Source organism: Mus caroli, unplaced genomic scaffold (genome assembly GCF_978045245.1).
Source record: "Mus caroli unplaced genomic scaffold, Mus_caroli_1 scaffold_3, whole genome shotgun sequence".
Taxonomy (NCBI): Eukaryota; Metazoa; Chordata; class Mammalia; order Rodentia; family Muridae; genus Mus; species Mus caroli.
In genome coordinates, this window is record NW_028227258.1 from 15,383,862 (window position 1) to 15,410,555 (window position 26,694).

Sequence of the window (26,694 nt, forward strand, 5' to 3'; positions counted from 1 at the left end):
TTTAAAATCAAACATATTTGAAAGTTTTTATTTATATTTTGGTCCTATTAGTGAACATTCTTAAATGGAACTCTTCTTTAAGAATACTTTTAAAATAAAAATTTGCCAATTATCAGATCTACACAAGTCCTTAACAAAGGTTTTCTGTGTAATCCTCATTAATGCAAACCTTTATAAGTATTACATTGGTACTGCAGATCTCCAGTCTGTTCCATAATAACAAGCTACAAACCTGTATGTGGCACATTCATTACAAACTACAAATACTTGTACTGAAAAGAAAGCTGGGCACGCCAAGAGGCTCTGGGGTGGGTGCTGCTGAGGCGCAGGGCATCCTGTCTGTAGTATTCTGTCAATTACTTTCAAAGAGCACACAGAAAGGGAGGCGTCTCCTTTATCCGCTTCCTCTATTTAAAATTCTGTTGTTTGTAGAACTGGACCAATTATCACAAACTATTATTTGCATAATTACCCAGATGCCTCTTTACAAAGCATTTCACTGGTGATATCAACAAGTGTAGAAGAAGAGAAATTTCTAAGAGCTGGGTTCCTTAAGCTTGCCAGATCCTTGTATATTATGGACTGTGGTGCTACTTCAGCTTCTTGTCAGAAGATTACTGATGTACATAAAAAGGACGACCAATGTAAGCATGCAAAGCTAAGTTATTGTCTAGGTGCTGTGATAATTCACTTGATTAGTATAAAAGCTAGTAAGCATGTTTATATGCGTTCCAACTTCTCGCTCAGGAACTCTTCCACACTGTCTGTGTTCCACTTGAGGATGCTTAGTTCTTCAGCAATGTTCCCGTTGTCGTCCAAAAGCTTTAGTACAGGGTCTGAGCCTCGAACATACTACAAAGACCAGAGATAGCAACATCACTGTCTGCTTAGAATGAGGATTTTCACTCTTACCCAAGATCAAAATACTGGATTAATTGTGCTAATAATTTAAGTTTTTACACATATTACAGTCAACAGTCTTTTTCAGCAAAGACTCAAATGTGATTTCATAAAGGATAACAATGAAGAAAACGCCATGTTACTTCAGAGAGAAGAGCATGTGCTGGTACAGGGAAGATTTTAGCTGACTTAAGGCCCATTGTTGGATATGGCTCTCTCAGTTCCCGTAAACTTAACGGCAGTGACAGACAATATAGAACAATGTATTACAATAAACTGAACACACTTAGTGAGATCAAATCTGTTTCCAAATTATGTAACACAACTAAAACGCAGTAATGATGAATAAGTTCCTAGAGCCCCTTCCAGCTACTATGCTTTTGTTTCTAAATAGTTACTGAATTATTTTGTTTTTTGGGGTGGGGTGGGGTGGGGGGTTTCCAGACAGGGTTTCCCTGTATAGCCCTGGCTATCCTGGAACTCTGTAGACCAGGCTGGCCTCAAACTCAGAAATCCACCTGCCTCTGCCTCCCAAGCGCTAGGATTAAAGACATGCGCCATCACTACCCGGCCTTACTTATTTGGGTAGTGTATGGGTGAGCGCATGCCATGTCTGTGCAGTGCTTCTGGAGGGCAGAGGAGGACATTGAATTCCCTGGAGCTGCAATTACAGGTGGGTGAGAGTGGCGATGCAGGTGTTATGAACTGAGCCTGGGTCCTCCGCGACAGCAGAGAGAGTGCTCCGAACTGTGGAGCCACTCTCTAGTCCCCACATGCTTCAGTTTTTAAAGCTGTAGCTCTAGGCATGAGGTGAGTTCTGGTATTATCATCATCTTACTTTTTGTGGTACTAGAGCCTTGCAGGTGCTAAGCACTTTGCTTATTCCCAGTTATTCATGGGGTTTTGACTCAAGAGTCAATACTAACAATATTGAGAATAATGCCTAAACATTTCTGATTAGGCTACTATAAACTACTTCTAAAGTTTTACATATTTATTTTAAGTTAGTCTTTGTCCAACCCTCCAACTAAGTTAGCTAGACTATAATTCAGTTACTGAATTTCTTAACAAAATTATTAGTGGGCTCAAACCAGTAAAGTGTGAGGAAGTAGGATTGCTGACTGCTTAGCACATGCACGGCTGGTATAAGTAACACTTGGAATTAATTTGTACACCCCCTTACAATAAACAGGGAAGACGAGAAGAACCACAACAGACACACAAAAAGCATTTGACAAAACAGAAACAGAACCCACCTAACTGCCCCCTCCAGAAAAAAAACCCAAAAACCAAATGCAGCAACGTTAAGAATAGAATGGCTTCTTCCCTCAGTCACCAGGCATGGCTTCTGAGGTGAGAGATGGGACGTGTGCTGGGGCTCAGCTACAACTTGTGGCCAGTCCCATGTGAAGGCAATCTGTTTGCTGAGGCTCAGGTTTGTATTCATTGTCTGGCTGCCTTTAAAAGCAGACTTAATTGTAAATATCACATGACAAAAACTGTGGGTAAAGATTAATGATCAATTTACTGCCAACAGCAAGAAGTTGTAAGCTTAAAGCCATCTAGCTACTTCCCTATTTTGGCTAAAGCAAGCTTATATGAAAAATGAAAATGTGCCACAAAACAGCATTTCTAAAGTAGCACAAAATGGTGCTTTCAATTTCCGACAATGTACACTCACTCTGCCGTACAACCCACCGCGGTGTAGTGAGAAACTTAGTGTGGGAGCACGGGCTCCCAGGCTAGGGAAACATGTGACTCAGCTTTTTCGTGAGGACCCCAGCATTGCCTCTTACCTTGATCTGTAGACCTCTGAAGAGTTTGGGTTTATCGCTTCTGACAAAAGCTTCAAAGAGAAAAATATACAAATGGGTCATGTCTAAATCCAAGCTTGCTATGAAATAAAGCAAACAAGCTTACTTGAAAACCAAGGGAATTTAAACAGAGATAATAGATGTAGAGGCATCCCTATCTAAACTTTTAAGACACTGTTTCAAATTAACCAGCAGCCCAAATCTCAATGGCAGTTTTGTGGGCTTGACAGAATGACAGCAAAGCTCCCTGTGAAGAGCTCAAGCAGTTCCAAAGGAACACGAGAGATCAGTTTACCAATGCATGCCCCGCATCCTACAACTGTTACGCTAAAGCAGAAATCCCAACAGAATAGCTGTATGTGAGGAAGGTACCAAGCAGAGAAGAGCGGAGTGATGGGATGTGTGCGCTGGAAGGACACGTGCACTGGAGGACACGTGCGCTGGAGGGAAACGTACACTGGAGGGACATGTGCACTGGAGGGACACGTGCACTGGAGGACACGTGCACTGGAGGACACGTGCACTTGGAGGACACGTGCACTGGAGGGACACGTGCACACTGGAGGGACACGTGCACTGGAGGGACACGTGCGCTGGAAGGACAGACATGTGCGCTGGAAGGAGGGACGTGCCTGTGTGCGCTATTCAGAGGCAACTGTCAAGTACTTAGAAAGAAACGGGACCTATATTGTCGTATATTTAAACATATTACAGATGAAATAACTATGTAAATTTGCAAAGATATTTATTGGATACTTTCTATGTGGCACACAGCAAAGGCAAAGATGCAGAAACATATAATTCCCACCTTATAAAATTTCTAATCTAGTGTAGAAAAAAAAGGACAGTAAACAAATTCCCAAGACTCTGGCTAAGTACTAAAAAGGAGGGGCTTGGAACACTATCAAAGTTTATAATACAAAGAACTTAATGAATATGAAATATAAAATTCTTTTTTGCATGGTCCTAAAGGAAATGTTTTAGATAGGTTTATATAAAAAAAAAAGAATTTCAGGGCAACAAAGCACTGCCATTAACAAAAGTCAAGAGTAAAAATGAAAAAAAAAATTAAGAGAGATCTTACAGATAAAGAGAAAAGCCAAGTAGATAGAAAATAAGATGTGATATGGCCAATAAACACTGTATCTTACTCTGGACTGCTTAATCTTATTGGAAAGTCTGCAAAACACTCCCAGCTATTCAAGCCACTTTTCAACTGTGTAAGAAACCACCGTGGCAAATGGACTATTTAAAATCTGCCCTATACACCCAGCAGAGCTATGAGTACATCTAATAATTCCATTCATTCAAATGTCTTTTAATGGCTGGACTGAGTGAACAGGCTTAAAGGGAATGCCATGACGAATCACTAATGACCATTCCAACCAAGTCTTCTCTTGTGCTGCACATATCCAGAAGCGTAATTCTGAAAGAGGAGAGCATTTTAACAGGCCAGTCATGCGTCACAGGCAGTAAATGAAGCTTTCAACAATCATCTGAGAATTTATATATATGCTGTATCGCACAGACTATATGACAGCATAAGCTCTTTAAGAACAAGAAAGCTATGACTTTCTTAGATCGCCAAGAAATGAAGATGAAGGTGACCATAAAAACCAATCACATTAACTGGATTGATTAGCTGGCCGGCCCCAGGGAGACAGACTCTGTCCGCTTGCTTACACTGTTCCTAGATTTTGTAGATAACACATAACTGAGTCCAGACAGGACACAGAAGTAGAAGGAACTGGCTGGACGTGGTGGTGCACGCCTTTAATCCCAGCACTCGGGAGGCAGGCGCAGGCGGATTTCTGAGTTCGAGGAAGTAGAAGGAAATCTGTCGAGGGGAACCAAGGGAGCACTGGGAGGGGCAGAGGGCAGAGGGCGGGGCTGGGTGTGCTCTATGTTCTACATTAGTATGAAAATGCTACGCAGTGCTGTGTGCAAGGAAAATGTAAAAAGAGCAAACAAACCCATGTTGCAGGGTTGGGATTTAGTTCCCAGCACCAAGACAAATAATGTTAATATTCTCATTCTCTCTGTCCCCCCCACCTTGTCTGAAGCTGGGGTCAAACCCAGCACGACCCCAGGCTGGCACTCTAGGTTGCCACTCTACTACTAAACTGCACCTCAGCCCAAATGCTGTTATAATATGTAATATGCACTTTTGAGTTCAGAGAAAAATTTTACTATGTTGAAGTAACAAAGATATGTGTAAAAAAAATGGAACTAAAAGAACTCAAAAAAAAATTTTAAAGACCTATTTATTTATTTATTTTACACATATGCATTGCTCTCTTCAGACACACCAGAAGACGAACCCCATTACAGATGGTTGTGAGCCACCATGTGGTTGCTGGGAATTGAACTCGGGACCTCTGGAAGAGCAGTCGGTGCTTTTAACCGCTGAGCCATCTCTTCCAGCCCAGAAACTCAAAATTTAAAGATCAACTTGAAGATAAAATGTCCTTTTTTTTTTTTTAGCATAAATATATATTTTTAAATGTAACCTTTCATTTTGATTCTTCATATTCCCATCATGCACCCAATCCTACCCATTTCCCTGAGCTCTGTACTTGCCCTCCACCTTGACAGCTCCCCACCAAGAGAAAAATAACAAATAATTTAAAGTTTCCAAAGGACTTTTCTCATGTCAAATAATTCATTACTAAAGTCTGCCATTTAGTAACAGTCAAAGCTGCTGGGATGGGAAGAAAACTGACCAGATACACTGACTGTGTGCTGTGTGCTGAGGGGTGCAGGACACAGCTCAGCCACAGAGTGTGGCCACAGCACGTGCAGGGCCCGAGCCCCAACCTTGGCACAGACAAAAAAGTCTGCTAAAAAAGGCAACAGATGTTAGCCTGTAGTCAGCCAGGAATAAAAATGACAGTTTATCAAGTCCAATGCTCTCTGCTCTGAATGCAGTAATGTACATAATTCACCAATATAAGATATATAAAACATAAAAAAGTGCCTGGTCAGTCAGGAGTGAGGGAAGTCTTATGATGCTTTGCAAGTTACAGGCGAAATTCTGACAGTGAGTTTTTATAAAGGTTGGCATTTGAATGTGACCTTGTTATTTGCTGTATCCTCTGGGTTGATCACTGCACATCACAATCATGTGTTGTGTGCTAGAGCTGTTAGATGCACAAGAAGCAAGTGAAGCAGGAAAAGGACGGGACAACAGGAACCTTTTAAGCAGATTTTTATTTTTTGGATTCTGGAAGAAGACATCTAATATCTTAATCTTTTAGGACACCAGGAAAACACTAGTGGCCACCACTTTCCCCCTGAGATCAGTGAGCCTACTTTGTACTTTTAAGGCAGTTTCATAATAAATCTTATAGTAATGAAGGGCAACTGAGAGATGCTACACGAATTTACACACCAGGCATGCACACTGTAAGCTCTGTACTCAGGAGGCTGAGACAGGTGCTGAAGACTTTGAATTTGTGTCAAAAATCAAAACAGATTAGGTGTACAAAAAGAACAGATATGTATTTCAACCTCAAAGGGAGGGATGCTACCTGTGACTCAACTCTACCACCTCACACAGGAACCACCCAGCCACTAAAAAGGCTACTGTGAGGCCTAGCAAAGCACCGCCCAGAACCAAAGGAGTTGTTTGAAAAGGATTTCATTTCATAAGCCTGATTTTCTTTTGTTCCTGTGTGTGTGTGTGTGTGTTTGTTGTGTGTATGAGACAGGGTCTCACTAGGTAGTTTTGGCTGTCCTAGAACTCACTTTTGTAGACCAGGCTGGCCTTAAACTCACAGTGACCTTCCTGGTTCTGCTTTTCAAGTGGTGAGAGTCAATTCAAGTCCCACCATCCCCTGCACATTCATAAAGCTGATTCTCAAGGCAAGCGTGCAAGGATAATGGGAAACCCTTAGTGAAGGCTTCCTGGAGATGTGAGGCTCCATCATGGTTTGATGGCTAACTGCAAGAACAGACTTTGAGAATTACCTTTTAAACATATTTATCACTAAAATTCCCTCTGATGACACACATTGCATGACTCTAAATTCTGTGTTAATTAATTCTCTTCTTGTCAAGCTACATAGGCCTTAGGCCAACGTTCTGTAACTTACAGTAAAAAAGTCTATTAGGATGTGCTAAAGGAATTCTACTTCTATCTGCTAAAAGAAAAGCATTCCTAAAATTTATACCCGACAGGAGTAGAAGAATGATTTCATGCTCTTTATTTTACATCTAACTTTCATATGTTGTATTTGTTTATAACAAAGTGTGTGTATCAATTCCTATTAAGACTACCTCCTGAAAAAAAGAATTGGAAAACATTCATATACTGTTACAGAGTGTGTCCTGAAAATCCATATTCCTGGGAATATTTAGTAAAATTATTCTTATAAATGATGACTTTAAATGATTGCTACATACCTTGGACTTGAGGGAACCTCCCCAATTTTCATCCACAGACTTCAAGGATGGCTCCTGCATACAGCTGTAAAATGGAAACATGGAAGGTTACAGATTGGAAAGTCGTCATGGAGCTGGAAGATAAGGCTCAGGGAAGACAACCATTGTCAAGCTTGTGTTTTTCTGGGTTTCACCTCAGGCAGGACTGTGAAGAAGCACACAGTGCAAACCTTGGAGTAGAGCAGCTGTATAGAACTCATTACCAAAAACAAAAAAAAAAAAAAGGCCAAAGTGCAGTAAGATGGTACAGTTCCAGACCAAGGAGAAGCCAATAATCCCTCCCTAGGCTGCTTTTGGTTATGTTTTATCACAACTATGGCGACTCTTAAACCAGCGGATGCGTATGTATACAAACCGCATCAGTACTTAGTGCTCTCAGGTCAGAAGAGGACTTCAGATTCCCCAGAACTGAACTTAGGGATGGTTGTGAGCCACTGTGTGGGTGCTGGGAATTGAACCTGGGCCCTCTATCACAGCAGTGAGTGCTTTTAACCACTGAGCATCTCTCCAGCACCCCAATTATTCTCTTCATAGGCATCATCTTGGAAATATAGGGGTCCTAAGAGAAAGATAGCAAACTTAAGACTATATCACATCCATTTTACTTCTTCTTAGTTTGTAGATTTATTTTTTTATGGTCATTCAAGAATCAAATAGATTTTATTGTTAGAGCTCTAAATTAGTACCTACTTAAGTTTTTTTTTTTTTTTTTAACAAATCATGTAGACACAGCAAAAGGTAATTAGCATTTCCATGATTCTAGGTCATAGTAAAAGTCCTTATATTTTGGGTTATCCCAGGCCCTTGAGACACTGAGGGGCTTTGTGTAAGCGGTTTATGAATTCTCAAACCACCAATGGATTTTAAATGAAGAATCTGGATGATCTCTCTGGTTCTTTCAATCAATAAAACATTCAAGATTAATTGGATCTAAGTTTATAAAATGCATTTTAAACACAATTGGCTTAGTGCTGGTTAGGAATATGGGCTGTATTACTAATGAGGCGGTGAGCAGGCAGGCAGGAAAAGGAGCATCAGCAGCAAGGAGACAGCACTGTCTTGTGGGCACGGCTACTGCCAAGAAGCAGGAAATCAGCAGTGGCTGAGATAGTGGAGAACTGGAGCAGTGTGCACAGCTGCTATGTAAGGAAACCTAACAGTGGTGTCCAAAACTTACAAGCATTGTCACCATGACTTTCAGGTATTTAATCAAAGAGGGGAGAAGAGACACAAGGGTTAATTGTACGCTGATCATAGCAGTCTATGATAGAGGTGACTCAAGTGTCCACAGACATCTCAGATGAAGGCATGATGGAAATGAGGTGTCAAGTAGCAGACTACTACTCAGCTTTCAAAAGAAGCTCTAATACCCGTGGCACGAGGAATAAACCCTGAGAGAAAAACTGAAGGCGAGCACAAAGAAAAACATCATGTGAACCGCAAAGAGTGAAGCTCGGGGAGGCGAGGCTAGATGGCAAGTGCCCAGCTAGTGGTAGAATGTCCCTGTGTAACTAACGGGTATGTGTGTGGGGGGGGCTCAGTGTCAGAAGATCAGAATGTTAGGGAGAAAGGGAGGCTCCCTAGAAGTATGTACAAGATCCTGTCAGTTGGGAAAACAAGCTAATAAAAAATGGGGAGGGAGCATAGATTTTCCAAAGTCGGAAGTTTGGGTGAAACCCACACATGCAGCAAACCAAACACTGGCTCTGAATCAAGATGAGCAGTTTGCTGAAGCGGTTGATTTCAAGCTGAGGCCTAAGGAATGTCTTGGAATTTCCACTGCAGAAATTCTAGAACATAACGCTTGATTCACTGGAGAGAAGCATCTGGCCCAAGAGAAAGCCAGCAAAAGAGAAGGCACGACACCATCGCTGTGCTCAGTGGATTTAATGCCGAGCTGATGGGTGGTCCCTGTGTCACCTCAGGCCTGTCCCTGTCACTTGGCAGTTTTCTGTCAGAGAACACAAAGGTTTGACTTCATAGCTTCAAATCCTTGTTGTATGAAATTTAAGACTTAGTCCAGTACAGCTTAAATAATTAGTTTATTTCAAGGTTTCTTATAGTTGTGTTCATTGCCATAGTTACTGCCACTAGAAAACAATGTTTCCACCACACGTACTGTTTTACATTTTACTTCATTGCTCATTCCAACATTCCCCTCCCCCCTTTTACAATTCTGAACAATAAGCTAGTCATACATGGACAAATAATAAAGGCACTATTCTTGAATGTAATAGAAACTTGTTAAGGTTGTACATTTATGCCACAAAACACACTGAAAATATGTACCCCACATCTGTTGACACAGGATCAAGGGAGAGCAGCCGGGCTGCGATTTTAGCAAACCACTTAGCAAAGTGGGCAAACAGCCTTCTATACCTGTAAATTAACTATGTGCATCTTAACTGTCTGCTGAATTCTTCCCGTTTAAGGAAGCTCACGAAGTTTAAAGCACTGTCCGACCCTGAGCAAACACTGTTTCTTTCTGTGTCTTCAGGCCCTGTACTGGGATTGAGAGGCTAACATTTACCTTAAGTTAGGCTCTAGAGGAAGAACTGTTCTAAATGATAGAATCAATACTACACTAAAAAGCTCAATAAGACTAACAGATCATGTTCCCTCACTGCATTTTAACTATGAAAGCTATGGGGAAGAGGCCTAGGCTCCTTCAATACTTTGATGAGCAGGAATCTCATCTCTTCAATTCTCTCAAAACCCTATCATACAGAGGGAGGGGAAACATGAACAGAATTTAGTTATAGAAACATGAACAGAATTTCCCTGTAAATCTACAAGAGTACATAATGGCTAATGGTGATTATATTAACTTGACAGAACCTAGAGTCCATGGAAGAATACGTCTGTGATGGGTGACTTACATGGGTGGTTAACTGAGGCAGGAAGAGACAACTTCAATGTGGGTGAGATTATTCCACAGTTGGGGTGTTGGACTGCATGAGGAGGACACTAGCTGAGTACTATCATGGCTTCTACCTGCTTTCTGACTCCCTGCCTCTGTGCCACCTGTGGTTGCCACTCTTCTGGAAGAGTGCTCTTAAATAGTAATAAGTTATCCGATATAAGTGGCCCTTGTTATGAAGTGCCTGTGTGTGCCATTAGTCAGTACCAGTTAGTAGTGGTTACACGGGACCTGAACTGATTAGTGTTGCCACCACTAGTCAGTTCCACCGTACTTTGGTTACAGGGAATCTGAACTATTGCCACCATTGCTCCCACTTTAAAATTCCTTTCAGAAGAATGCTTTTATGTAGCACTGAGAATCATCTGCTAAAGATACTTATGTTGTGTTTCCTTTGAAGAAGGCAGTTTCTGTGGAGGCTCTGGATGGTAGAAAAGTGAAGCTATTTTAAGCAGCATGAAATTTCTTTAGAGACTACAATGTCATACAGTTAGTTTAGCTTCCTCTTCAGCCTTCTGTTTTCTCCACTGTTGCGGCATTGTGTCTCTGACAGGTCAGCACTTAAACTTGCCACTTAGACAATGCTGTTCAAATGGACTTCTGCAGCATGGTGAAATTGCCCAGAATATCTTCTTATAAACCTAAGAGTTATTTTGATGTACTTTTTCCCAAATTAATAAAAAATTTATTTAAAACCTTTTGTTTGGACCTTAGCTAAATTAAGAACAGGTAATATAGTTTTGAAAAACCATCAAAAGGAACAGGAGTCACACTGTGGTAAAGAGGAAGATGGAGATTAGGGAACAGAAATTGCCATTATATTAACTAGTCTTCTTAACTGAAGGTTCAACAGGGACCTTAAGAAGGGCATTTGGCCTTTCATGTTTAAATCATTCAATTTTTTTTACAGAAGCTCTGTGTGGCAAGATTTAATATCAGTATTTTCTAGATGACATTAAACAGTGTTACGGTTTAAAACTTTAGACTTGCCAGTCAAACTGGGATGAGTCTGGCTCTGGCACCTAAATGCCCTACAACTTTTGGGCAGCCTGTGATCTAATTTGTTTTGTTTGTTTGTTATACAGAGTGCATTACAGGCTTTTTCTGAGGATTAAACCAACAGTGTAGAGAAAACACATTAGATATACATTCTCAGGGGGAGAATATATAAAAATAATCATGACAAAACTGAAGAACCTGGGATAATAATGTGCTAGCTCAAAGTCACAGTCAGTACAGAGAAAGTGAGAAAGGTGGGAGGGAGGAGGGAAAGAGGAGGGAGGAACCTTCAATTCTCTCAAAGCCCTATCATACAGGGGAGGGGATAACAGGTATATGGTAGCATTACTCCGTCTTATCTCTGGTCTGCTTAGGATGCAGTAACTCTCAAGGTAGAATATGTGCACACCTGGTGAGCTGAAGTTAGTCCAATCACAAAAGCACAGTGAAGCAGACAGAAGAGGACATTCAACTACATTCATAGACATATTTACTATGTACAATATTAAAGTACATAAAAATAACAGCAGATAAACATTTTAAATTGCTTTTCTATAGTCTACACAGATATTAAAGTGAAAATAAAGCCCTTTATCAGACATTTGAGTGGTGGAGCTAAGTTCCAGACAGGAGACAGGTAGGCTCAGGAGCTGGCTATGAGGTTTTACTAGAGTTGCGAACCACAACGGGATCTTTCTCCCAAGCTCACACAGAAGGACTCTACCTCACCTTAACCCAATAAAGTCTTCTTTCAAATGAGTGAGTAATTAAATAACACGTCACTCATTAAACAAATGCTCTACTGAGTCGCTGTTGAGGCTGGAGATTTAGATCAACAGTTGAATGTGTGTTTATGCAAAGACCTGGGATGGTCCCCAGCACAGGAAAGGGAAAGGAGACAAAAGGAGAGGGGAAAGCAAAAAGAAACGAGAAAAAGAACATAAAAAAGACAACCACAAAAGGACAAAAGACAAAACAAAAATGTCCCTCCCCTTAAAGAAAAAAGGGATTCAAATTATTCTTAGACTGCTAAAATCTGTTACCAAGTATATTAAAAAAAATAGCAAGAAAAATTAGACACTGTAGTTAGTTTGATTTCTTTTATTGTTAACTAGTTATTTTTGTATTGTGATCATATACCTAAATTTGTGATTAGTTTAACTTCTTTTATTGTAAACTAATTGTTTTTGCATTGTGATTATAAACCTAAATTTATTTTTATTTTTTTTGTGCAAAATGCCACTTGTAGTTTAAAAAAAAAATAGTTCTCACCTATTTTGCCATTTGAAAGTATTTGAAAACAGTGTTTTATTTTAAACTGAACTCAATTTCAATTTTCAAAATATGTTTGTCCTCTAAAGATTAAGCTTTGTGCTGAGGCTGTAGGTTATTAGTGGTGCTTGCCTAGTGAGTTTGGCTATGCAGTCCAGGTTTTTGTTGTTGCTTGTTTTAAAATCAGGCTGGGTGGTGGTGGTGGTGGTGGTGGTGGTGGTGGTGGTGCACCTCTTCAATCCCAGTACTTGGGAGGCAGAGGCAGGCAGATTTCTAAACTGAGTTCAAGGCCAGCCTGCTGATGAATTCCAAGAGAGACAAGGCTACTCAGAAAAACCCTGTTTTGAAAAATCCAAACCCAAACCAACCAAATAAAAAAAGAAATAAAGGAAGAAAGGCAGGTAGACAGACAGACAGAAAAGCACAGGGCTAGAGAAGAAGGTTGGAGGTTAAGAACCAGAGGACCTATCATGCTGGACAGCTACCAATGTGTACCTTCAGCTTTAGGGGATCTGACTCCCTCTTCTGACCTCTCTAGACACTTGGACACATTTGCATACACCCATACAGACACACACACACAAGGACAAACCTTCAAAAGGAAAAATCAAATAGCAATACTGACCCCCAGTGCATCAGCTTAAGGAAGTTTCCTAGCAGCACCTCACAATCTTTCATACAAGATCTCAAGGGATCCAAGCGCTGCCTTCCTGCCTGTGGACTGTGACTCTGCTGGCTCTGGTGGTTGTAGACAAGCCCCTCCCCACCCCCAGCACACCCAGCACACCAAGCGGCTGCAAACACTATTTTGTTATCATAATCTATTCCTTCCTGAAACAACTGATAGAGGAGTTGGAAGGAGAACATGAGAACACCCCGTTGCAAATTTTTATCATTAGCCCATCTAACACTTTATGTTATAGCTATCTATTTCCTGTACTCTGCCAACAGCAATCATTGCTGTGGTATTTCCTGAGTCCTCCACATTTTCTGTTTCCTTGCTTGCTTAAACACCAAACATGTCCCTTTTAGAACATGCTGCTAGTGTTTTAGCACTATGTATCTGGCAAATGTCTGCAGATCAAATCCAACCCATTCAGTCCTGAAGCAGGAATCAGCCCACAGAGGGAAAGAGGGAAGCAGCGTGATCAGGTTCAGCTGAGGGCCGACCGACCGACCGACCGCAGCAACCAGGTGCTAGACGAGGGTCTTGACAACTAAGCTCCCTTTAAGATCAATCAAGACAGAACACACAGCAGATGAGTTTAAAACAATCTGTGCATTGTTTGTGAGTAATTTAGCTAAGCATACCCTATTTTCTAGAAGGGTCTCTGAATTGCTAAGTATGGCTTCTGGAGTAACAAAAGATGGAATGCAAGAGTAAGCTGAAAGGAGTAAGGTGCTAAAACTGGGGAACCAAAATTATTTAAAGAAACCATGCTTTAAAACTTCAGCAAACCTCAGGGCAGGCCACCGAGGGCTGCACAGGTTCCGCAGCAGCGCCCGCCTGGGAAGCTGAGTGGCTGCTAAAGCGCTGAGCTGAGAATGAAGATGGCAGCCCAGCAGTAGAGAGATGAAAACCGATTTAAAAACAACTGATTTTTATAAATCTTAGAAACAAATAAATTTTATAAATCCTAGAGTACACAATAATAATAATAATGATAATGATAATAACAATAAAATACTTGATTTGCATTTATCCTCAGGATAGTCCAAAAATTTTTTTACAATTTTTTTTTTTGTTTGTTTTTTTTGTTTTTCCAGACAGGGTTTCTCTGTGTAGCCCTGGCTGTCCTGGCACTCACTTTGTAGACCAGGCTGGCCTCGAACTCAGAAATCCGCCTGCCTCTGCCTCCCGAGTGCTGGGATTAAAGGCGTGCGCCACCACGCCCGGCTTTACAATTATTTTTAATCAAATCATTTAATATACCGGATTATTTTTAATCTGATGCTCATGTTCACTTTCAAAATAACCTTGGCTGGAGTGGTGGTGCCTGCCTGCAATCCTATGGCTCAGGTGTCTAACTAAGGTGGTGGACTATGAACTTAAGGACAGCCTGAGTCACAGACCCCCCCAACAAATCAAAGCACTATCAATGAGACTGATGGTCAGCAAACGGTGCTAAATAATTAACACAACTAGTTCTGATATAGCCTTAAAAATAAATTAGAGAAATGAGAAATTTGTAGTTGTGGCTAATGTACCAAAGGTTTGCTCTGGGCAACCGACTACCACAGAAGTAAGTCCCTGTTTCTTTGAAAGCCTTTACTATTTTTCGGAGCATGTAAATAAACCTATTTTTAAAACTATCAAGCAATTGTAAGGTAAGGCTCTATTGTATTTTTAACTTCTAGTATCTTCAAAGGCAGGGTATCACTATATATTTTAGGCTGGCTTCAAACTCAGTCCTCCTGTATTAGACTCCCAAGTGCTGAAATCTAAGGCCTGTGCTACTTTCAATTATTTTTAAAATAATTGAAAAAAAAAAAAAAAAGCACCGTATCCAATTTGTTCTTAGTGAAAAAGGCCTCACTGGAGTACAGAGACCCGTGCAACTGTTCTGAAGGCTAGGGGTTTAGAAATACACCATAACCTAGAGTGCAAGGAGCTCAATTTACTGGCAGACCAAAGGGCAAAACAAGCCGTACAGTAAGTCTACGAATATGCAGAACACACTAGGAAGGGCATGGGGGATACAACCGGACAGGGACAGGACAGGACAGGACAGGACAGGACGGGACAGGATAACACAGACCACTAACCTGATGTGGGGGTGGTGACAGAGTAGACAAGGGAGGGAGTTGAGCTAAATTCCTTTAAAGGACAGCTCTAGAAAAAGTGGTTGACTGTAAAAAAACGGGGAACAAAAACTTGGGACTTATTTAGTATCATATCCTGCTCGCTCCAGTCTCTGAAAAATGTCTCATTTATATCATCCCTGGTTGGCCTCAAACCCAAAGCAATCCTGTTGCCTCAGCCTGAGCACTACAACCCAAGTGTGTTCCATGCTATCCAGCTCTACCTCGGGTCTTTACCCGAGACAACTCCATCTGTTGCTTTCGACACACTGTTCCCCATGGCCACCTTGGCAGCCAACGGCTTCTTTCATTATGTCACCACACCAGTCAATGCCTTGGAGAAAGTGGGGCTGGAGCGATGGCACTGTTGCTCTTCTAGAGGGGTCAAGGTCCCATTTTCAGCAGCACATGGTGGCTAACAACTGACCTAATCTCTGTTCCAGGGGATCTGATTTGCATTTTGGCCTCCTCAGCCTGTGTACATGCGGTACAGACAAACATGAATTTAGTTAAGCCTTTCCTTAAACTAGCCCAGTGATAGGAACCCAGAAGAACTCCCATGATTTCTGGATGACACCCCACATACCACTCACACTCTTACTTTAACTGGGGAGGACATGACTAAAACAAACAAATAGGCCCCACTTATTCTTCACTCCTTTCTTACCTGGCGGGCAAGACTATTGGCCAAGGAAATTGAAATAAAACACCAATGGGGAGAACTTAACTCAGTGGAAAACGTATTTTCAGTACCTTTCCTTCCACCTTAAGATTCTCTATGCAAAGCTAAAGTCCTTTGTATTGCTTACTAAACACTAATTGCACAAAACACCACTAAAACTCAAGCTATTTTTCTTTTAGTACTTTACTTTTTTGTTCTTAAGCACTGACATATGCGCTGTTTTGTATTTTAGAATTATTTTATATCAAAAAAAGGGCAGGATCTCTCAATTTACCCACAATCACAAAGGGGGCTTGGGGGAGAAATACTGTCACTTGCAATCACCCCTTCTTATCCATCTTTCTAAGTCTGGAGCATTTGTGAATAATCTTTTCTGGATGCACAGTGGATGATGAAGAGATGACTCATCCGATTCCTTCAGCAATCTGTCCTTTGTGAATATCTCACCATAAAGGCAGAAGGGAGTCAGAGCAAACCAGCTAAATCTGGCCTTAAACCATGTCCAATCAAATCAAGTTTTTAAAACTTGTTGCTTAGATTTTTACATACACAAGGCCTACCTCATGAGACTCTAAACACAAATGCACTGTGGGCTTATGCCAACCAAGAAAGTAAAAAGGATGGTGGGCTCTGTAAGCTCATCTGGGTCACTGGGAACTCAGGGCACTGCACTGTGAGATCAAGCGTGAAAGCTAGCTACCCCAAGTAGTAGACTTAAAAATGTGCCACTTTATTTTTCTTCTAAAACTTGTAAATATGTACTTGGTGTTAGTTAGAAATAAACTTTATCTAGTCACAGAAAAGCATTACTATTTGAAAGTTTTACAAATAGCAACACATCAAACAACTCAGCGCAGACAAGTGACGGAGGAAGAAAAGGGAGCTTAGCAAAGGTCTGTGAGATGGTGAAAGCCCGCTAGGTCTATCAGTAGCATCCATCTTGCTGCTGGTGGGGAGGGCTGCTCACTGAAGCCTGTATGTACTAGGTGAGTGCTCTGTTACTGAGCTGCACCTCAGCCCCTCCTTTTACTGCAGAATACAAGTACTCGCCTCGGGCACTTTACAGTGTAGAAGAGAAATCTAAGAGTGTTACTGAAAAACAAAGGGGTAAGTTCAGGCCAAGTGGTACACACCTGTAACCTCAGCACCAAGGAGGCGGAGGCAAGAGGGGTGTGAGGTAAGTGCATCCTGGTCCATGGTCATGGCAAGTTCTACAGTGAGACCCTGCCTCCAGACAGCCCACTCGTCCTCCCAGCACTCATTTCAACAGTAGGTTTAAAAAGCAGATTTTATTGGCACAACTACTTTCCCTTGACTTACTTCCCAGATAGGAAAGGTAAAGGTTATAGGTAACAGGAATTTCCAGTTAAGGATCTATAAATCGACAGCTCTGTTAATCACATTTATGCCCAATATTATGTACCATGCTATCACAATATTATGTATCTTTGAACAACTGGCTTATTACTACAAATACACCAAAGAGTAATTAGTTGCCGTTATTTGGCCAGATGCCAGGAAGCCTAGGGCAATGGTGATTCTGTGGTGTGGTCCTGACTTGCCCTCCCCTTGCTGGACAGCCACAGTGGAATGAATCCTGGTATGTAAACATACTTTCTTTTGATTCATCTAGCAGCCAGGCAAGCAAGTGACCTGGATTTTACTGAGACTCGTAAAGTCAGAGACTACTGGTCTAATTGATTAAGCAGTTTGTATTTTACCTATCTCAACTAAGACATGGAGAAGAAATATACAGAAAAAAACAGTACCTTTTTGGTTTCAAATTGTGCTTCTTCCTGACAGCACCCTCTGCAAACAGGATCCAGCGGAAGCAGATTAAACTGTCCAAGAAGATCGCAAGAGCTGCAGAGCAAGTTGCTGGAGAAACCCAACTCCCTGCACGCCTCTGACGAGAACTCTGCCCCCAGAGCAGACACCTGAAATGACAACTAGGAATGAAACGGCCAGGTTTACACAAGTCTTCCTAAAAGAGACAAATTCTTAGGTACTTTTGAACTTATCTATTTGCTTTATTGTTGATGCTTTGCCTTTTGAGACAGTCTTATCAGGTCCAGGCTGGCCCTGAACTAGCTCTGTGCTGGAGACGACCTCACCCTGATTCTCCTGTCCAGTTCAGGGTTGGGCTTACAGGCATGTGTCACAATACTGGACCCGACAGCTTTTACTTCAGTGAAAATGTGGATCAACAATAAAAGTACAAAATATAATTTTAATGATACATGTATTACACATCTCTTATTAGCACCCAGTAGCTTACTAAAAAGGAATTTTCTTATAAGGAAGAAATTCTATTTTAAGAACTTAGTACCTATTTCTGTAGATTGATGGAAAGCATTAACTTATCTGCAAACACACCCATGCAGGAGGGTCGGAAAAGGGATGGGACCAGGGAGTCAAAGGAGACCCCAGAAACCAAACTTTGGTTTTAGGTATCAGCTCCACCATTTACCAGATGTGTGATGGTGAAGTAGCCTTCGCAAGCTTTAATATCTACACTGGTACACAAAGGGAACAATAGTCTAGGTAAAACAGACTGCTTCAGAAATTCAAGAAGGCCCAAGTTCAATCCCTAGCACAACAAAAATATGACATTCAACTACACTGTTGGAAGATTAACTTTATGTGTATGCATCTGTGCCTGTGTGTGAGTATCTCACCACCTTAACCACTTTGTGGTCTGAATGAGAAATTGCCCCTGTAAGGCTTGGGTATTTGAAATTTGCCTAGTTGGTGGAAATGTCTGGGGGATGAGGTGGTACAGCCTTGCTGAAAGAAGTACGTGACTGTAGGCAGGCTCCAGGAGGTCACAGCCTGGCCAGACTTCCAAGCTTGATCTCTCCACTTCTTGCTCTGGCTGCCTGCTACCATGCTGTCCCTGTCATTATGGACACCCTAGAACCATAATTCAAAATCTCTCTCTTCTGTTAAATTGCTTGGTTTATGCTATTTTATCACTGTGACAGAACAGAACAGTAAGTAAGCCGACCACTGAGCCACCTCTCCAGGTCCCTCTTTACTTTCTCAGGCAGGCCCCCATTACACTGCCTGGACTGGTCCTGAGCTCAGCCTGTAGCCCCGACAGTCTTCAAAGTGCCACGGTTTACAGGCCTGGTCTGTGCATTTAAGTGTTGTTCCTTGCTTTTTGAGAGATTGCAATTTTATCCAGGCCTTCAAATACCATTTTCTTGAACTCTCCCTTTTCCTGAGTTCTGGCTTGCAAAGCTAGCAGCTCTCTTGATTTTCATTAGATGCTACACAATCAGTCTCCTAAGATGAAATCTACCTTTGTTTCTGTATGTCTAGCCCTCCAAACGCACTCTTAGGAAAATGGCACTACTTTCCTGGTCAACTGGCTTGCCAGGCCAAAGCCCTCCAGGCTCTTAACCTGACACAGGTATTTAGTAGTTTCACAATTCTGTTCCCTGAAGAGCTCTCAAGTCTCTGATAATCTTTAAGACATTTTAACTACTTTAATTATGTGTACTGTACGAGGATGTGTGCACACGTGCAGGTGTCTGTGGAGGCTTTAGATCTCCACAGCTGGAGTCACTGCTGATTGTTCTCTGTGAGACCTGGGTGCTGGAAACTGAACTGGCGTCGTCTGCAAGAGCAGCATAGCTCTTAACTGCTGAGCCATCTCTCTGGCCTCCCAGCTTGTAAGCCTTTTCCTGTATCTGTAGCTCACCCTACTCATCAGCTCCACCTGTCCTCACTCCCCAGCTTTCCCTCTGTCTAGCTATGAGTCCCTGTGCTCCCCAAGGGTGGTCCTCACACCACTGTTCATATTTTTCCCTGTGTCTAAAACCCTTTCCATTTTTACCCTGTTAATTCTGCTTCTTTTCAAGAACCTAACAGTGCCAATCTTCTAGGAAGCCCTGTCTGTAAAACTGAGAACTTACCTTTAGATGCTGTATGTTCCGTAACTGAGAAAACCTATGCCCAGCTGTAAAACAGAACCACTCAGTGGTGGCGCACACCTTTAATCCCAGCACTTGGGAGGCAGAGGCAGGCAGATTTCTGAGTTCAAGGTCAGCCTGATCTACAGAGTGGGTTCCAGGCCAGCCTGGGCTACACAGAGAAACCCTGTCTCAAAACAAACAACTGCACTATGTAAGATTTTCTTACTTGTGACCAACACATAACTCTGGTAACAGGCATTAGGTGTTTTTATTTCTAGCACCTATGTAGCTCTTGTTTGTTAAAACCAAACCAGACTGGTAAAAAACTGTCTCTAATAGGGGAAATGTCAGACTGACTGTATCTGGTTGGTCTTCTAGAACAAGGAAGGGTCTATAAGCTTCAAAAAATGGCCTGAAAGGAATTATGTAAGATTAAAACCATTGACATTATTAGTACATTTCCACAGAATCCTGACCACCTCAATGGTCTTTATCAGTCAATGCTTTGATCTGGTATCTCATACATATTTTACCAACATCTCTGTAGTAGAGAATGGACTTTTATCTTCAAGTCCAATCAACTATGCCAACTAAGTGGGAGGGGCCTATGAGCTTATTGGTGAGTTTTCTTATAGTTTAGCTATAAGACACTTGCAACTTCCCATCAGTAAAGTGACCTATAAGACCTATTATTACACAGAGTAGATTGAAATTAGGGACAGCAATATGGCAGATTGGGGAAAACTGCATTAATAATGTACATATTACCCCACATCTTATTTCAATGTGACTGGCAGTCTTCCAACATGGAGTGCGTGTATGTGTGTGTGTGTGTGTTAGGGGTATCTTCCTGCTGCACCTCCAACACAGAGCATCAACTTTGGAACTTGCTCACCATGCTGCAAAAAAGCCCAAGTTAGAGGTACAGCATGGACAGAACCATGCAGAGAGCAACTGAGGCCCCCAGCTGACATCATCATGAGCTGCCAAACACGTGAGCAAAAAACCTTCAGATTTCAGACTCCAGCCTTTCAGCTGAGGTCTGAAGGGATCATGGGACAGATGATTATCTGCTGTGCTAGTCTAGAAACTGATAGCCCACTAAATCTGAAAGCAAAATAAACTGTTTACACCACTAGATTCAGGGAAATTTGTTCTGCAGCCAGTAACTAAAATATGTTAAGAGCAAACTCACTTTGAAAACTACAACTGCTTAAGAACTTTCAAAAACAGGGCCTGGGGAGATAGCTCAGAGGGAAAAGTGCTTGCTGAACAAGCTGAGACCTGAATTTGGATTGTCAGCATCCATCTAAAAAAAGCCACCATCTGGAAGGTATACCTGTAACTCTAGCACTGGATGGAGAGTACAAAGCCAGATGGATCCCAGGACCTCACTAGAGTCTAGGTTAAATGGTGAGGAGGTAATTCTGAACAGATTTCAAAATTGGAGACAAATAGATGGGGTTAGAGAGAATGAATCCCAACACATTGAATGCCAGAAGCACTGCCACTACTGAAGTTCTTACAGCAGAAACCACCAGGTATTCTGCTAAGCACTTTACATTATCATTCCAAATAACTATCGCTTACAAATAACTATGCTTAGGAGGAAACAGACAGGATAGTAAGAAATGTGTCAAAGATTACACAAGAAGAAATAGCATTAAGGTTTCTAATCCTGCCGGGCGGTGGTGGTGCCTGCCTTTAATCCCAGCACTTTGGAGGCAGAGGCAGGTGGATTTCTGAGTTCAAGGCCAGCCTGGTCTACAGAGTGAGTTCCAGGACAGCCAGGGTACACAGAGAAACCCTGTCTTGAAAAACAAACAAACAAACAAAATCCTGGGACTTTTTTTTGTGGCTGGTACAATGCCTGCCACATAAATGTGAGGACGTGAGTCTAGAATCAGAGGAATAGATGGATCCCTGGTGCCTGCTGGTGATGTAATCTAGCCAAACACTGATTTCTGGGCTCAGTAAAAGACCCTGATTCAGAGCACTATTAGAGTAGGATACCTGATGATCAACTTCCGATCTTTCCGATCACAGACAGACAGACACAGAGACACACAGTACACACAAATTAACAATGAGAGTTCAATCTTAGCCTGCCTTTACAATTCCTGCAAAGGTCTGACTGTGCATGTCCTCAGCAAACCCAGGTGGCAGATGCCCAGGTCCTCAGTGCACTGCAGTAAGGCAGGGTCTAGTTATCGGCATGGGGCCCTTACGAGTTGATTCATGTAGTTCTTGTGTGGGGAAGTACCTATGTGCAGTTTTCTCTGTTTCTCTACTAGGATTACAGTCGGGGTGCTTACTAGCTGTGGTTGTCCAGCCTTGTACTGTGCACCCTCCAGAACTGGGCAACACAAATCAGCTGGTTTCAGTCACTGTTAAATCAACAGCAAACAGACTAACCTCTGGAATTCAATGATGCATCACGGTTAGGTCACTAATAAGAAAAATACAAACAACTGTAACTGTGCCATCCACTGCTCACAAGATACATGGAGAAGAGAGTCAAGCTGAACAAGGCCTGCAGACAAGTTCTGAGGACCTTCGTTAAAGAGCTTCTTCAGGTCACACTATAAAGTACTGTTCTACTCTCTACACATGCTCAGAATTTATTTCCAGGTTAAGTCATTTGCTATTATCCCAGCTGTCATCTCACGGAAATGCTGTTAAGTATGCACTTCCACTAACTTGAAATTAGAGGTACTTAGAGGTGCAGACACTGAAACAACTCTCAACTGAAGTATGAGCCAAGTCTCCACTTCAAGGCGTCATGAAGTGGCTTTATTCCTTCCTGCGGTTCCAAAGCTGCACTGTGTGACTTTCACCCCTGACAAGTGCCCAGTTTACGTGGTCTATTCCCCAATTGCAAAATCCAAGAATTTCCCTAACGTTTTTTGTATTTCCAATAATTCTACACACCCCTTTCCATTGCCAAGGGTTTCGTTTCTTATAAACACTAGTCATTACGAACAGCAAGCACCACCACAGGGAGTCATGGCATTTGAGGTGACCACCTACGGTCTTCACCAGGCATCACTTTATTTTGGGAACTGACCATGGTTCATCACCACTTCACACAAGCTGCAGGATCTTTAACAATGATGGGAGGAACTGGGAGGCTGTTTATACTTCACAGGCTACAAGTGAACAAACAAAGACAGAGAGGAAACCGACGGAAATGGTGCCTATGTTCCCTTTGGCTGCACCCTGATTGGCAGGAGAAACGGAGGCTGCAGGACTGTGATCTGGTTGAGACCACAGGATAAGTGAAACATGGGGTTATAACTAGCATGAGAGAATATGAAAGGGAGAAGTTAAGACTTCGTAAGTTCTGCTTTTTGGTCCATCTTTTGCGACAGTCTTGTTATACAGCCTGGGCTGGATTGTAACTTGCGACATGTAGCCCAGGTTAGCCTCAAATGTCTGATCCTCCCATTTCAGCCCCCTGAATGCTGTGATTACAAACAGCAGCTCAGATTACAAGAGGCACCAGCACCCCTGGCTCTCACTTTCTCAGTCTGGGAAGTAGATGAAGTTAAGCACTGTATTCTGGGTAATCACAGGGAACTTGGAAAACTAAGAATCAGAGTAAATCAATCTGACTTAGATGATAGTTATTAAAAGTTAACATCTGAAAACATTTACCCAATGTTCTTTTTAAAATTTAAAACTAAACAGCACAGTGTCATGGAGAGAGAGCGAGAGAAATAGAGAGAGAGAGAGAGAAATAGATAGATTATAGAAGATGTTTTGGAGAATACGTAAATGAAATACTATAGTTCGGACTAATGACCTATGGTCTTATCTGTATTTTATTTTTCTAAGATAGTATGTATTTATTTGTGGTCCTCATTCACAAAGAACAGAATGAAGTTGACACTTACCCTAAAAAGGTTTCACTCTAGAACTTAGAATCAAGAATCAAATAATTACCAGCAAAGTTTTCTGAGTGTCAACTAAGGTTGAACCTAATATCTGAATATCAACACTTCCGTCAGTACCATCAACTGTCAATGATGCTTCCAGTTGGGACCACTTGTAACTGACCCGTAGAAGTTAACTGGACTTGAGGGTCAATAATGACTTACAAGTAGTCTCCATCTGTCCAGGATATCCAACCTTTGCTTGTAGATGCCCTAGTTCACTCAGGAAACATTGCACTTACATGACGAGGTACTGTCTTCCCCTCCGTGTACGTCAGTACAGACAAAAGGTAATCAGAAGCAGGCACTTCTCTAAGGTGAGATCCAGTCAGCACACTGGGGAAATGAAGTTTCAAGAAACAATAGACAACTGAAAGGTACCTGAGAGATCAGGTACTGACCACCACCGACGCTGAATGGCTTTAGTTCCCCAGCAGAGAGACTGATTTCCTGGAGGAGATAAATTCTTAGCTGAAAACTGAAGGCTGAGGAGTGGCAAGATGTCTCAGGGGGTAAAGATGCTTGGCGCCAAGCCCGAGGACCTGAGTTTGATCCTTAGAACCACATGATGGAAGGAGGTTCAGATGGTAACTAGATGACAATCATTTTTATGGGTGTAGGGGAGACAGCTTCTGAAAGAACAAAGTACGTGAAATTCACTGCAAATCCCAGCCTGTTTGTTCTCTCAGTAGAGTAAGCAAACACGGGGAAATAAGCCTGGTAGACAACTTTAAAGACAAACTCTACCTTAAAAGCAAGCGGGAGTGTTTAAGCACAACAGCTTTAGATTGCAGAGATGTTGCTCTAGATGGTAAGGGCAGAATGAGAAAGAAATGAGCTGTGGAAGCCAGTTAACGGATCATAGGCAAGTCAAAATGCTGGCCTGGATAACCAAACTCAACCCAATCCAGAACTGCAGAGAACTCGTTTCTAGCTTGGGCAATAAGGAAGTTGATAAAGGCAATTTTTACTTAAGAGTCTCAGTGCAGAAAGAGGCAATTCAAAGAAAAGCCAGTGGGCTGTTATTTTCAAGAAGAAAGGTCTCATAGTATTGAAATGGGTTTCAGCTATATTTAGGAAGTAAGAATAAGAAAGGCTACGCAGTACATAAAGTAAGGAAGGAGGAAGGAGTCAACAGGACATCTGAGTTTGAAGTTAGACTGGGCGGACAACCACCATGGCATACTCGTAGCCGTAAGTTCTTCCTATTCTAGTCCTAGCATGTACAGACATTTCTTTGCAATGCAATTCTGTCACTCTTCCCATTCGGCTGTGGAGTTGGGAAGAATTGTTCACCTGTGGCGTGGTCTGGGGACTGACTCTGACAAGTCTAATGTGATGGAGTTTGGAACTATTTACACAGTGGGAGGATCTGGCTTTCTGTTTTTAGCCTTGTCTCCCAGGAGGGAATCTGTGATTTCCATGGCAAGGTCTTAAGAGGCTTCTGCTCTTTTGGAGTATTGTCCTGAGACTGCTGTGAAAAATAAGTCAGTCTAGTTACTGGGAGCTGAGGTTAGCAGCAGAACTGAGCGATCCCAGTTAATGGCACTGACTAGGAACTACAGTAGCTTTGGGTTTTTAGTTAATTAAACCAACTAGCTCAAACAGTGCATCAGCTAGGGAACTGCTTCACTAACATAAAGGATGGTTAAATTGTCTAAAAACATTGATTGGCAAGGGGGTGGGGGCAGGTATTTACAAAGCCATTGCCTACTGAGATTTTGAAGATAGTTTGAAAATATTACTCCTTTGTTACTTTCGGTAGTGGTAACACATTCAAACGACTACAATGGGAGGGAAAAGCCAACAATTTACTTATGTTTCCAGTATAAACGTTTAAGGGATGTTCCTTAAGTGTTTTCTGAAGTACCAGATGTTTCAAAACAACACTGTATTGCAATGTAAGACGCTAAGAATCCACTCTTTGGACAAAGTAAGAAAAGCAGAGACAACGTTTGCGAACTATAAGATCTATGAAGAACAGAGTATTTAGAGACCTACGCTATAATTTTAACTTTCCAAAATCTTGGACAAATCACTTAAGTATCCGAAGTACAAGACATGTAAATATGGGTGGAAAACTCCCATAGAGGAATTTACCAAAAATTACAGTTGCTTCATGAGTAGCTAAGTAAGTCAAAACTAGGTTAACTCCTTTCAGAGATTCAGAACCCGTGTTGTCTTGTTAATGAAGAAAAACGCTTGTCTGGACCAAAAACCCTTTAAGGTTTGGGAGTTTGTAAGCAGCGGTAGTTTCATTCACTTGTGTCTCACTCAAAGAAACGTCCCTCCTTTCTAAGCATTACTGACTATGTACCCTCTGTGCTCTGAAAAACCGATCCTAGCTGCCTGAAGCGAGGAAACCATCGTCTGCAGAGCTCCGGCTGGAATTCTGCCACGTTTCCTTCCGGATGGAAGCGGCCGCTAAGGCAGCCCGCTCCACGGGCGGCTCCCACGCGTGGCCCCGGGTTTGCCCTTCCACATCCGCGCTCTCCGACCGGCCTTGAGGCAGCCCCAGAGGCGGTCCACACTCACCGCTTGAAACGCAGTCGCCAGCAGCAAGCGCAGCCCCAGAGCGGGCCGCAGCCACCCACCCTGCCCTGCCGCCATCCCTGCGCTCTGCCGTCAATCTTCAGGTGTCTGAGGACCCCTGTGCCGGGGACGTCTACTGCACTGCCTGACGAGAAACCCGCTGCGAAAGGCCACTGCTACGAGCCTATTATCCCACAAAGACGAGGGTTAGTTAGGCGACCATGGGGGCCTGTAAGTGATCGATGGTTAAACAGTCCTCAGGTTCTTTTAGAGATTCAAATTAGGCATTTTCCTAAACTCCCCACAGAGGGGCTTCTTATTCACGACATTCCATCGGCTATCCACGAAGCCCCAGCTCGTCCATCAGTAGCCCCGCCTCCTCCAAGCTTACCCAATCAGACAACGCCTTGTTTGAGTCCCGTGACAAGGAACCCAACCGTAAATCGAACCTAAAGGGCGAGGAGCGGCCTCTCTT

At 42.3% G+C, this 26,694-nt stretch overlaps 1 protein-coding gene across 2 annotated transcripts; it reads right to left on the minus strand.

The window, feature by feature from the left end:
• Selenof (selenoprotein F) lies at positions 1–26,547 on the minus strand. 2 transcript variants are annotated; one of them, XM_021158065.3, is made up of 5 exons: positions 26,223–26,506; positions 17,602–17,769; positions 7,119–7,182; positions 2,697–2,746; positions 1–852 (listed from the first exon to the last, which is right to left on the minus strand). In XM_021158065.3, exons 1-5 carry the CDS (start codon positions 26,295–26,297, stop codon positions 721–723), a joined length of 489 nt encoding a protein of 162 aa, XP_021013724.1. In that variant the 5' UTR covers positions 26,298–26,506; the 3' UTR covers positions 1–720. The 2 variants fall into 2 exon arrangements, with proteins under 2 accessions (XP_021013724.1, XP_021013725.1); XM_021158066.3 differs by lacking the exon at positions 2,697–2,746 and having other exon boundaries at positions 26,223–26,547.
• Between the last annotated feature and the right edge of the window lie 147 nt (positions 26,548–26,694).